General features: G+C 40.8%; 1 protein-coding gene across 1 annotated transcript; it reads left to right on the top strand.

Moving 5' to 3' along the window:
* The first annotated feature begins 10,350 nt into the window (after positions 1-10,350).
* LOC147422636 (11-beta-hydroxysteroid dehydrogenase-like) lies at positions 10,351-12,306 on the top strand. The gene is made up of 6 exons (XM_086502772.1): positions 10,351-10,650; positions 10,751-10,943; positions 11,060-11,145; positions 11,253-11,384; positions 11,498-11,662; positions 11,821-12,306. Exons 1-6 carry the CDS (start codon positions 10,468-10,470, stop codon positions 12,088-12,090), a joined length of 1,029 nt encoding a protein of 342 aa, XP_086358898.1. The 5' UTR covers positions 10,351-10,467; the 3' UTR covers positions 12,091-12,306.
* The last annotated feature ends 2,448 nt before the right edge of the window (positions 12,307-14,754 follow it).

Below are 14,754 nucleotides of genomic sequence, written 5' to 3'. Positions count from 1 at the left end.
AAACTTAATTTCCAATTTGATAGTAAATATCTGGTCTAATGACACAACAACTTTGGTTATGCAGCTAGAGAAAAGTGGACGGAGGCACACAACTGCGTGCTCACACAAAGCAAAATAGTAGGTTATGGTGCTTGATTTGCTTTGTGAATGTTGATAAGGAAACGAGACAAGACATCTCAAGATGTATTATTGTTTTTTTTACTTTCATATTAGTAAAAAAGTTTGGATCAATTTCCAAGGACATGATTGACCACAACAAGTCTTGAAAAAAAATTATGGGTGTGTTAGACCTACCAATAGTGTCGTATTCATCATCTGGTTAGTCTTCCTAAATTCAAAGTTATAGACATATGAATGAGACAAAGTGGAGCTTGAATTGCATGACTAATTTTGATATTTGAGTTGCTTGAAGTACCAAAAGGCTAACAAAGTGTGATCTTTGATTTTTTAAAATTTTGATAGTATTGGCGGTCTTATTCAAAGATTGCACATTTCAGTTCAGACGAGATAGAGGAAGACATAAAAAACACCCTTTTGAGCCCACTCGAGCCACATATAGTTGAGAAACACCATTACTCATATCATGAAGAGATGCGAGTTGGCTCTTCGGTGCATGCATCAATTCTATTTTTGCCTAAAAATACTAGTATGCATGGACTTTCAAAAATTGAGGTCCCACAATGGAACAATATTGATGTATGCCAATTTGGAAGACTAGCTCACCTCACACACACACAACAACCAATGACAAATTAGTACTAGTGGTTGTGTTTCAAGCTGATATTTATGCCATGGTTCAAGACATCTCAAGTGTTGTTAGATGGCAAGAGGATCCCATGAACGTAGTGGTCTGCAAGACACCAATTTGCAAGAAGCATAACAAAATTGCATGTTCATTCCTTGTCTCTATAATAAATAAAGGGAAACCATTGTTAACCATTGAGTTGCCATGAGAGGAAACCTAGTGTTTGATCCGCTAGAAGAGGGTGACTAGACAAAACAAGAAGATGGCATGCCATTTCTAGGTACAATGTGACATCTTGGCTCTATAAGAGGTATAATTTCACAATTTTATTTGAGCATATTTGATTTTGTAGGAGGTATGGAATGCAGACATGGACTTGTTTGGCAATTGTTTACTCTCAGTACACAAATGAACATGGCATTGTGTTGTAGTACGGAGGAGACATTGGGGCACTGGAATTACTAGGGAGCCAAACGGGTCAAATGGTTATGATTTGAAGTCAAGGAAGACTATGCCAACAAACTTTATCCCATTTTGGATCAGCAAACCATACATCTTAGAGAGATGCAAGTGTGTGGAAAGAGGAAAGCGATTAAGTTGGATCATGTTATAGGGGAAGGATTGTTGGCAGGCCCGAAGCCAAGTATTGTAGAGTTAGAACTACCAACCCATGACTTAGAGTAAGAATGTCTACTTGATCCCACCTAGAATGTCTACAATACTTAGAGTAAGTATTGTAGAGTTAGAACTACCAACCCATGACTTAGAGTAAGAATTTCTACTTGATCCCACCTAGATTGAATTTATGAGCTTTTTGTAAACCGATGTAGGTAGCTACATATTTGTTCTGATTGAATGAAAATATATTTTTGCAAGATAGACGTCATAGCTGGAGGAAGAGTCACTAGACGCAATATGTGGGTCTTGGGTCGCACTACCTTGAGTCCTAGCCAAAGGTCCATAATCTACCGTAGCTGGATATCAAGTACCTGCATAATTTGAAGCATTCTCAAGTCTTTTAGACTCTAGGACTCGACCAAATTATAGATACATGTGATGCACATACCATAAAAGCATTGACGAGTACACCAAGAGGCCTCGCCACTAGTAGCTATTTTGGTCGTTTTCACTTGATTTTTTTCTTATTTTTCTAACTTTTTTGAGGTGCATAATGTGAAAGCGGTCATGTGATAGCTTGAAATGAGGGTATAGTTTAGAGCAAGGGCATGCTTTACACCACACAATTTGGCTACTTCAAGCCGTTGTAATCTCCAAAATTTTCTACTCGAGCTTGTGGAGGGATAAGGGAGGAGCCTTTATACCACATGCTTCCCTTTCCCCTTGATAAGTGGAGTATATATATAGGATGGGACACACTATTCCCTCGCTTGAAAGGAAGCTATGGAGAATCCTACTTCCTATATATATAAATCAAGACCAAGGTTGAGGCAGAGGCCGAGACCCACTCCTACCCTTTTGCACACTCAATTTTTCATCCTTTCCTTTTGCACACTCAACTTACATGAGGATATTTTTTCTTTTTAGTTTCCCTTTTTTTCCCAATTTTTTTCTTTTTTTGAATACAAACAATAAACAAATTACAAAAATTGCAAGAAATGCAAAGAATGCAAAATTTGAAGTAACAATTGTACTACTGCAATAGAGAACCCCCCCCCCCCCCCTCTCGCTGCCCTCGCGCTGCCCCTCTACTTGTCCTTGCCGCGGCAGCCTAGCCCGCCTCCCCCCCCTAATTCGTGCTGCATTACCCGCCCGCTGCCCTCTTGCGCCGCCCCCCCCCCCCCCCCCCCCCCCCCCCCCCCCTTGCTGCCTTTTAAGCTGCCGCCCCCCTGCCCGCCTTATCCGCTCCCCCCCCGCCTTCCTCTTTTCCGAATTTTCCCTGCAATTGGCTATGGCAGCATTGTTCTTTGGACAGTGCTCGGCGCGCTCGGTTGCAGAGTTTTTTCTCCATCCGCTTCTTTGCCACAGCAGTAGACACAAATGGAGACTCCAGCTCCGCCACAAAGGGACTCGCCCGAAGCCCCCTCGCCCGACCCCGCTGAGCCCACCATTCGACTTGCTCTTTCACCGATAGAGTGAGCCTAGCCGCAGAGGTAGAGCGCTTGCAGGCGACTTCTGTCATATGCAAGATTCTCGGCACCCAACGTAGCAGAGGAGAGCTGCGTGACCTTCTCCAGGCCCGCCTTCTTACAGAGGTGGGCAAGATCTTGGACGTACAAATACTCGGACGAGGTTACTATCAGATCGAGTTTGAGACCTCCGAGATGGCGTCCAAGGTCATCACCATGAGTCCATTGACCATCCGAGAAGCACGAGCCCACTTTCGACAGTGAAGACATGGTTTCGACCCTACTTTGGATGTTCTGGTAGAGGAGGCAGACATCCCCATCTCCGTCTACTTTTCGGGTTTGTGGAGGGAGTACTTATCACTTTTGTCCAGGATAGGCTCAGCCATAGGGATTGTCCTAGAGACACCTCGCACGGAAGCCTCAGTAGCTGCCAAGGCGACTGGCATTCCCTCAATTATGGTTTCTCCCATCAAGAGAGACATTGTACAATACAATTCTTTGTGTTCCTTCAAGACTAGCTAGTGCAATGAAGATGAAAGCTTCATGCACTAAGAAAAAAACTTAGCAAACACAACATCAATTATCCCCATTCTCAGACCCAATACCTCACACACCTTCGAAGATTGTGAGAGCTAGCAGGTAATGAGAGTAGATTGAGAGGAAGAAGGAGTATCTTACGAGAAAGATGTACATCTTCTCACATAATCACTCATATTAGCATAGCTTAGCTTAGTAATTAGCATGGTAGAGGAGATGAGAATGCATTGAATCTTGGCTCTTGGTTGGATTTGCATCCACATGCCAAGAGTGTGTCGATGTAGGCTTCTATCTCACAAGCTTGGAGTAGGTGATGAGCTCTCCATTAAAGCTTGGGAAGAGATAGTCTTCTTTACTTCACACATGAGATTGTGTGAGTGTGTGTGTGATAATGCCTTGCAAAAATCAGCCCCCTCTCTCTCTTGGGCGAGCCCTCTTGCTATTTGCTCTTGCTTTTCCCCCATTGGACCTCCCCAAGTCAAGCCAATGGCTATTAAGCAGCATAAGTGATAGCCTTCTGACATGTGTCCCCCTTTCCCCTTTTGTGAGAGCTTTAGGTTAATTAATAATTCAATTAAACTCTCATTGGACCCCTTTGCCTCCTGGCCAATAGGAATTAGGCAAGCCATTGGGCTGCTGAATGCTCATTGGACCCCTTGGGAGACTGTCCAATAGTCTTCTAGAGGACTTAATTCTCATTGGTTATTTTATTAAGTGTTTTTAAATTAATTAAACTAGATTTACTCTAGCCTAATTCTCATTGGTCCACCTCCAAGGCCATCCAATAGGAATTGGGCACACCTTGTGGGCTTCTGGGCTAGGGAGCTGACATGTGTCCCTAATTCCCTTTGTGTAAAGGGAGCCTCTGTGTGTGTGTGTGTGTGTGTGTGTGTGTGTGTGTGTGTTTGTGTGACTTTCTCTCTCATACACTACTCCCAAGGCTCGCCCCCTCCTATGTAGGGATTTGAAAAGATTTTTTGGTCACACACAAAGCATCCAATTTCCCTAGGGTTGACCTTTGGACACAACCTTTGAATTTTGGAACCTTAGCATTTTGAAAGTCTTTATGGGCTTAACCTTAGGGTCTTTTTAGCCCATTGTTGCACATGGCTCTTTTGTAGATGGGCCCCTCTTTGGATCCCTATTTTCCCTCCTTTGGATCCCTATTGTGGCCGGTCTGCTAGCTTAACCAATATTCTAGCTTTTTCTCCCCTGGCACTTCCCCATATTAAATGATCAGTTTAACATGAGAAAATCATTTAGGAGAACTAGATATTGATGATTATGACACAGGGCATGTACGTAGGCGTTGTTTTCGGCAGATGAGACAGCGTAGGAGACAACACAGGAGGGATGCTATCACTTTGGATGATGTGGGAGCAGATGTAGCGTATGTGGCTACTCATGACGGAGATGTCGATTTTGCTTCCATGTTTACTCTTGACTTTCTTATGTCGGTTTTTGACGATACATTACCTTCGCATTGGATACTAGATGTGAGTGCTAGGTTTCACGTCACACCGAGTCATGAGTGGTTTAGCACATATGCTAGTGGTATGATTGGACATGTGTGTCTAGTTGATGGTTCAGTGCATGACATAGTTGGTGCAGGAGATGTCAGACTATCGTTGCCGAGTGGTGCATCATATGTGTTGCGAGATGTACGCCATGTGCCAGGTTTGACACAGAGCTTGATCTCTATGAGTCACTTACGAGACAGTGGATGCCAGGTAGTGCTAGATGAGCATAGTTTCCGATTGCATCGTGGACAACTAGTCATAGCTAGAGGTGCTAGTGTTGGCATGATTCATGCGATACGAGTATGTCATGTGCGAGACGGCACAGTTTTCGTGAGTACACAGCCATGCAGAGAGATGAGGCATGTCTCCTTTGCGAATAGGTTGCATGATGCTCCAATTTGTGAGCATGTTGAGCCAGTTGTGCAGATAGTTTTGCAACAGGGCATGTCATTTGTGGATACGATGACGGATATGGATGGCTTGAGTGCTGAGGATTCAGCCGTGATTCAGTCATTCATGGATATTCTTAGGCCAGAGGCTGATGTATGTGAGTTAGAGCTAGACATTGCTCTTACCACATAGGGTTTAGGACAGACATATGCTCTTGGTGCGCATGTGACATGCGATGGACACGAGGATGGATTCGAGGGATCGGAGTTCGGGTGTAAGGTTGATTTCCATGAGTGGAGTTCTGAGCCAGATTCGACTGAGATGGTCAAATTGGCAGATATTGCTAGGATTGCATCAGCATTCGAGAGTCTCATGTCAAGATACTCATCTCGAGACCCGACATTGCATTTGCAGTAGGTGCATTTGCAATGGAGCAGTTAGTCGTGCAGTGACTGATGTTGGCCTTGAGCATAGGGGTACTTTGCAGCGTATGGTGAGATACCTGCAGGATGTGTGCAACTTTGGTGAGGAGTATGGTGTCGATTGCTCTATACTTCCTCTACAATTAGAGCTAGATGCACACAAATTCAGTGAGCCAGTGGGCGTTGGCTGAGGTCATACTTGTGATGGCTTTGTACAGGTTTTGCACGATTTTCTTTTCTCTCTCATGGCCACATTGGCCTTTACGTGGGAGGTTGTTGGGGTAAAGCCCCATGTGGCCGGTTAGGCCAGGTGCCCGCCCACTATACTTATTCATTATCTACATAATAGAATAAGGGGGCTCACATGTAGAGAGTGAGTTTTAGCCCTTGCAAACACAAGGTCTCCTCTTCTCCTCTCTTCTCCATCGCTGCACACACACTCAGACACACTCCTGCTCGTGCACTTCACTTTTGAACTATTAGTCGGATTTCGTACTGATGCTTGCGTTCTGAACCCCAGTCAAGACAATCACAATAGCTGGATTGGACGCTCACATGATACCATTGGGAAGGAGATGACATGCTAAGAATTTTGAACAGCAAAGTGCTTTCCTCTATCACTTGAAGGGTGGTAGGATCAGCCTCAAACCTTTTCAGAATCGCCTCACCACCTGCTAATTTTGATGTGTGCTGCTTGCTTGACCGAACTCGATTAAAACGCCCGGAATTAGCTGCCACAAGTTTAACACTAGAATGGTAACAGGACACTTTTATGTCCTTGGACACTTTTGTGTCCTGTTAAGTGACCAGTTTGCTTGAATTATTTGAAGAGTATGAAAATTAATTTCTAGGTGCTATATATCCACAAAGTTGCCTTATGAGCTGAAAAAAACTTAGCATTTTTTTTGGAGTATCGATCTCACCATTAACCTTACTCTTGCACAACATTTTTGAACCTAAACTGTGTGAAAAAACGGGTCATGTTTTTGGCTTTTTTTCAATTTTTGGCAACTATACCACTCTAAACTTCATGTTTGTGAGGTTTAGATGGATAGAGGTTAGGCCTTCATAGTTCTCAACATGTTTTGATGCTTGTAGGGAGAGCTAAGTGTTAAAATTGAAAGTTATGACCAATTTACAAGAATTGCATAATCCTGTTTTTTTGGCCAAAATTAGCACTTTTATGATTTTTTTGGTGGCTTTCTTGATATCCAAATTCAATTTTGATTGTGTAAGTGTAATGTATAACATAAAGCTAATCTTCCTTGAGTTTTGGGGGACCTAATATGCTATATAGCATAGTATATGATGATGGTTGAGTTTTTTGATTGCTGAAGAATACGATACATTTTAGAGTAGCAAGTATAACTTTCTCAATATTGCTAGTTTCTTAGGCAATTGTGTGTATTTTGTAGGTAGTAATTATATCTAATCATAGACTACAAACTTGGCTAGATATCGAATAGTTTCTATGGGTTTCTAGAGGTCATAATGCTAAACCCTGTTTTTTCATGTTTGTTGTCTTTAGCACTTTATCATTGCCCCCAAGGTTCCAATTGTAAGAGATCCATTATCCTTTTGACATGCTCCATGGCTCCTTTTGAATCCAAAGGCCCAAAGGGAACTAAGAAAACATGTATATAGTATCTGTATTGAGCGTGACTATAGAAACTTTGGTGATAGGTCCGCAGAATGGCAAAAATGCAACTTTTTTGTACCTATTTTTTTTTCCCAAAAAAAAATTAGTGAGGTAAAAGCAACCATATGTTCTGGTCACCAACCCATTGAAGTTAACGGGGCATTTTATCTCATGTCCTACAAAAATCCCACTCTTATTTATATGCAATCAACCGTAAGAAATTGTTGTTTTGGGCAAAATGCACTGGTCCATCAACTTTGGAGGCTTGTAGTGACCAAGGGATGAGAAAAATTACAAGTTTCTCATTTTTTCCATATGTAGTAGTTATTGAACTATAAGCTCATGAAAGGATTTTTCAAAATGACTGGATCTACTATGGTTTTGGAATTTTTTCCCAAAACCCTGAAAGGACACTTTTATGTCCTGTTAGGTTACCATTCTAGTGTTAAACACAAGAACTTAAGAGTTGGCAAGAATACGATACTAGTTACAAACTCCAAAACCAATCGACTCTTACCAATCTCTTGCTTTTGCGTAAAGAACTCAAGCAAGGTTCCTCCGATGTAGGTTTTATGCAATGAATCACCCACAAGTGCATGCAAAAGGACAAGTACCGATCTATTTATGTTCGCATCAAGCAGAGTATACTTGATATATATTTCCATAATCATTCAAACAAGTTTGTAGTGTCCACATTCCCATGTACAAATAGACGCCCAAACTTTGGCCACCTTGTTCGCCACATGCATGTGCTGCCACACAAACCGTTTGTCACGTAACGCTGGATATTTTCATGCATTGAATATGTATCCAACAACTGTCTATATCCCAGATTAAAAACTCCTCAGTTGGTGCTTGCATTAGATTTGATAAGTGATTATAGACATCAGCTTGCTTGTCCTTAGGGACCTATGAAATGATTTCACCAAGTTGGTTATTAATATTGATAGCAGCCCTTGACACACCAAAGGAATGGAAAGCTATGCAGCAACTACAACAACTGCATACCTACGGCAATAAGTTCTCCACCCATGCCTTCTTGACATGGAACGAGCATAGTAGCACATGGCATGCAACTTGTTTTGGGTTGCTGGCTTCATCTTCTCTCCAGCAATGAGGATCCACATTGACCACCTTAAGAATTGCTTCCAGCTCTTGCTAATTCTTGTCAATGAAAATAGCTGCAGGACAAATTTTTCCTAGCCTTGCAAAGACCAACTTGAAGGTCAACTCGAAAGCCAGTTTTTCGTGATTAGTGCCCACATCGCTCGTGCATAACATCAGCCATATTGGCATCCCTACACCAATTGGGCTGGGCAAGACTGCAACATAAAGTGGTAACCGAAAGACATTTGTGTTGAATGTGCTATCCACTGCCCAAGAGTTATGATGAGAGAAACGAATAGCAATTTCAAGCATGTACTCATCTTGAATGACAAGAATAAACGGTCTCTTCAATTCATCATCTACCCTCGGGTTGTATGGTTGGACAAATATATTGACCTACAAGTAAGCGCATGCCCATGAACAAAAAAGCATGCAAAATGTGACCAGAATTTGAGCTCTCAATGGTACCTTGTTCAAATCTTGTAAGCGAAGAGCTTTCGTAAGCATTGTAGTCCAATCATGCTCTGCATGTTCTCCAACAGTAAGGCCAAGAGATGCAACATAATATAGATCTGCAAAGAATTACTTGTAAAACGATACGATTCAACCCTTGAGATGCTTTGGGAGAGAGTGAAATACCTTGTGTGCGCATCCTGTGTAGCAACATTCACACTTCTTTTGGTATCATGAAGAACCGATAGATCACACGATCAAGTGTAGATGCATGATCCATGTGAAGGGTTCCTTTGACTTTGATATTTTTGCAACATGCATGCCGGCAAGTGCCTATATCAAACATGTCCTTTGTGCAACATGCAATTACAAATGGATGCACTGGAAGGTGATAAAGGGTTGCACGAGAGCCAGGTACATGTCCCTCATGAGTACCTTGGACTTTGATAATCACCTTATCAAATTCTTCAAAGTGTTGGACCACCACCTTGAATCCACATCCGCCCCTTTTGGATTTTCGATCTTGTCGCTGGTGTGCACCTTTTCGTTGAATGCTACCCCATCGATGACACATGTATTCTTGCACCCACTTGCTTAATCCATGCTTCTTTGTTGATCTAACCAAGACAAGCCTTGTCTGATGCTTTATCATGATGTTTGCCAATTGTGGCTCCACTTGGGATAGGGTTGTCTCAATCGATGTGCTTGAAGTAGTAGTAGACTAGCTACAAGCAGGCCAAGAGGAGACATCATGGGACTTCTTGAGTTTGCTCAGCCTGTGTATAGTTCACCGATTTGGCAAAACTGTGAATTGGAAAAAAAGTAGGCTTTTGTTCCTCCAATACTGCTTGATAGCTTTCATCAAGTCATGAGCCTGTATTAGGTTTATATCTATGAGAGAGAGAGAGAGAGAGAGAGAGAGAGAGAGAGAGAGAGAGAGAGCACCTGGTCTCTCAGAAGATAGTCGAAGCGCCTGCAAATCGTTAATCATCAAGGACCTATAACTCCACACAGATAGAGAGAGAACTTGCAACGTGCACGATTGTACCTCATCTTTTGGAAAATGATCGAAAAGAAACATCTGCATTCCAAAAATAGCACGCAACACCCCTCTAGACACCAATTTTTTATTGAGCAATACCTCTATGGCCAAAGCCTTAACAACAAAAATAGCAATCCCTTGCATGCCCTCCACCTAAAAAACACACCCTTGCTTAGCAACTCCCCATTGGCAGAAGTCCCTATGGCCATGCTAGCAAATTTCCACTCCTCATTGGCAGAAGTCCCTATGGCCATGCTAGCAAATTTCCTCTCCATAGACCCTGCCTTACCGTAGTGCCAGTAACAGAAGTTGCATGCAAACCACGTGATAGCATTACAACTCAGACCAGGAAAGAGCGCGCAAACGCACACGCGCACACGCTTTATTCTGCGCTAGTGCTACGACGTCAAAACGTGAAGTTTATATACATCAGAGCTCTAGCTCTCTCTCTCTCTCTCTCTCACGCGCGCGCGCGCGCACACACACACACCCACGCGCGCACTAATTGAGGCACATAATATTGCAATGGACCTGTTTCAAATCTTCCTTGACCTCGCCATCCCTCCCACAGGCCTGTTCATCCTGCTTCTCTGCTTGCCTACGGTCTATTTCCTGCGCTTCCTCAGAAGCGTTCTCACGGTCATCTTCAAGGAAAATGTGAGAGGCAAAGTTGTTCTCATTACTGGAGCTTCCTCAGGCATTGGAGAGGTAACTCACAAATTGATGGATCTTGTCTGTGTCGTGTCATCGCGCTTGGTACTGTCGTTGTGAAAGCGCTGATTATATGTGCTGTTTCACTTCCATGCAGCAAGTAGCCTATCAATATGCACGTTGCGGCGCTATTCTGGTGCTTGTTGCTCGAAGGGCAGAGAGGCTAAGGGCAGTGGCGGAAAGAGCAAGCAAGCTAGGGGCAATGCATACACATGTTATCACAGGAGATGTTGCCAAGGAAGGGGACTGCAAGCGGGTTGTCGATGAAACAATCAAGCGGTTTGGGCATTGTGGGTCCTCTTGTAATTTCAATATGCCGCAAGTACATACAGTGATAATAAGCTCGATTAGCTAATTTTTACTTCATACATAGTCAGCTCAAGCTTGTAATTAACCCTCTTTGCAGTGGATCATCTGGTAAACAATGCTGGCATATCTCACAGCTTCCTTTTCGAAGAGGCCCCGGACGTTTCCTTGTTCCATCCTGTCATGGTATACTATTAATCTGGATTAATAAGAAACTTGCTAATTGAAATTTATCCATATATTACTGATTTGAGTCCACATTTGAGTATTGGTAATATAATTATTGCTTGCAGGGCATAACGTTCTGGGGTCAGATTTACCCTACGCTATATGCACTGCCTCACCTTCGACGAACTAGAGGGAAGATTATCGTTAATGCCTCTGTGGTAGCTTGGTTGCCGGTACCAAGAATGAGCATCTACAATGTAAGCAATAACGGACCTTAAAAAGCATTCAAATATACCTGCATCGACATTTGCATTGGTGGACATAACCAATGAACTTACAAATTGATCTATATTGTGCATTAATCTTTCAGGCCGCCAAAGCGGGTATATACAACTTCTATGAGACCCTAAGAATAGAGATTGAGCCTGCAGTGGGCATCACCATTGTTACCCCTGGATACATTGAAAGCGAAATGACCAAAGGAAAATTCATGACTCGCGAGGGGAGGCTTGTGGTGGATGATGAGCAACGAGACGTAAGATTGAGACATTTGTTTCTGCATAGTTTCAGCTTGTTGCCATGATTGCTGTAAATTGGGGTCGAATACGAGTGCTCAATTTTGATGCATTTGGTCATGAAGGTTGTCAGTTCAAAGAGAGCATTGTAGCTTATGCTTGCTTATTCGTTTCACAGATTCAAGTTGGCCCCTGGCCAGTAGAGTATGCAGAGAATTGTGCGAAGGCCATGGTGTTGGGAGCTTTGAAAGGGAAGAGATATGTGCAAGTACCAGCATGGTTCAATGTCTTCATCTTGTACAGAGTATTTGCACCCGAGCTCATAGACTGGATGTATCGGTTTCTCTACGTCGAAAAGACGTCGTCACAAGGCAAGCTGTATAACAAGGCAATTTTAGATGCAACGGGCGCAAAAAAGACACTCTACCCGCCTTCGATTCAGAGTTAGATCAGAGACTTTGATAGTAAGTAGAGCAAGAATGATCTGCTCTAGCATATTATTGACTATTTGCTAGGTTGCAGATGTAGCCTAGTGTATGTAGACAAGTTTAGATTCCCTGCTATGTGGTGGGTGTTTTGTGACTTTCATCATAAGGTGAATTGAATTTTGTGTATAAGAGCTACTCTTTGTAGCAATGGGCTTGTCTGTGGAGAACTTTGTTGATAGGTTTAGTTTTTGAGTGTATGATCAGCTCCTTGATATCTTTCTCTAGCCAGAGAGTGAGAAACGGCATACTCTTTCTCATTGTACTCACTTTTTCCTTTGCGGTGTGTGTGTGTGTGTGTGTGTGTGTGTGTGTGTGTGTGTGTGTGAGAGAGAGAGAGAGAGAGAGAGAGAGAGAGAGAGAAGGGTACTCCATTGTAGGCTGAACTCCCTCGGTATACTCTCCCTGTCTCGGCGAACCCCTTCCCTCCCTTTCCACTGCAAGGGGATGCCAGTGAAAATTAAACTAGTATGCCTTGATTGATTTACCCTGCAAATGGTGTGAATTAAACAAGAGAAGCAATGTTGTACCTTTCACTTGTGGAAATTGTGTGAATTAAACAAGAGCTCTCTCTCTCTCTCTCTCTCTCTCTCTCTCTCTCTCTCTATACATATATATGTATATGACATATGTGTGTGTGTGTGTGTGTGTGTGTGTGTGTATATATGTATATATATATGCATATACATATATATATATATATATATATATGTATATGTATATGTATATGTATATACATATACATATATGTATATACATATATATATATATGTATATACATATATGTATATGTATATACATATACATATACATATACATATACATATACATATACATATACATATACATATACATATACATATACATATATATATATATATATATATATATATATATATATATATATATATATATATATATATATATATGTATGTATGTATATGTATATGTATATGTATATATATGTATGTATGTATATGTATATGTATATGTATATATATATGTATATGTATATGTATATACATATACATATACATATATATATATATGTATATGTATATATATATGTATATATACATATATGTAGATATATATACATATATGTAGATATATATACATATATACATATATATGTAGATATATATAAATATATATGTATATATATATATACATACATATATGTAGATATATATACATACATATATGTACATATATCTACATATATCTACATACATATATGTATATATCTATATATATATGTGTAGATATATCTACATATATATGTGTATATATATATATATGTATATATCTATATATATATGTGTAGATATATCTACATATATATGTGTATATATATATATATATATACATACATATATGTACATATATCTACATATATCTACATACATATATGTATATATCTATATATATATGTGTAGATATATCTACATATATATGTGTATATATATATATATATACATATATATATATATATATGTGCAGTATTTTGCGCCTTGAAAGTACGCTCCAAAATTTGCGTGCAACTTATTGACGCCTCCCTCAAATCAAAGAATGTCAAGTGGCATGCCTCCCCTTGCTAAATTTAAAAAATTGATATTGCACAATCAAGGTAACAAGAGCAGTATTGTACCTTTCACCTCATATCCTCTTACATAATAAAGGCTCTGTAGCATCTCTTCTCGAGCCTTTCACTAAAAACTCTATGATCTCACATCGCAAATGAGATTTTGCAATAAAAGATATTGGAGGTGAAAACATGCACATTATAAGAAAGATGGAGAGACGCTTTTAATGGGGCATTTGCAATGCTTGTGTCCATAAAATTGAAAAATCCATACGTATGTATGGTGTGGATTTGGCACCATTTTCCATGTTTTATAATAATACCGTAGGGAATGTGCCTTTCTCTCACCACTTTTATACCCTTCAATACTAAAGGGGGACCTAGCTATGCTTCTTCTCCAATGTTGGAAGGACTTTCTTATTGCTAAAATATTGCAGGCGTACAAGGAAAACTTATTACCGATGTTCTATAAAGACATGTATCATTCCACGTTGCCAAGCAGTGGTGTATTGTCTGTGTCCCGTTGTTGGACATCACAAATTCAGCCCTTGTCACCTTCACCTACAATTTTTTGAATGAAAATGATGTAAATTATTTGTTTTAATGTGTACATGATGTAACTTTAAGTACTTTTGAGATCACATAGAGGAAATCAAAATAGGGGTTATAAGTGTACCATTGGTATTGATCGTGTGAACCAACGCACAATATTGGAAGGATCGGCTCCTAGATCTTCCTTACATTGTTCCGCCACCTTGCCACCAATATACGTTTTGGCATCGTCAACCCTTCAACGACTTTTGCAAACATGTTGACTGTCTGACTGCCATTATCTACATTCTTCTGATGTTCTCAGGTATGTTTAATCTACCGTGTTGTCCATCCATAGGGGTGCACGTGTACGCGCAAACTTGTAGTATTTGGGACGGTTCATCCCATCATGAGCTCAGTCTCTTGCATAATGTCACATGCTTTCAAAACGAAAGTATAGCAAAAGTATAGTTGACTGATTTTGGAGAAATATACTCGCTTTGCATCCGCT

This window comes from Adiantum capillus-veneris, chromosome 27 (assembly GCF_014529385.1).
Source record: "Adiantum capillus-veneris isolate H3 chromosome 27, ASM1452938v2, whole genome shotgun sequence".
Classification (NCBI taxonomy): domain Eukaryota; kingdom Viridiplantae; phylum Streptophyta; class Polypodiopsida; order Polypodiales; family Pteridaceae; genus Adiantum; species Adiantum capillus-veneris.
Note: the sequence above shows the minus strand (reverse complement) of the source record. Positions and strands in the feature narration are given on the sequence as shown.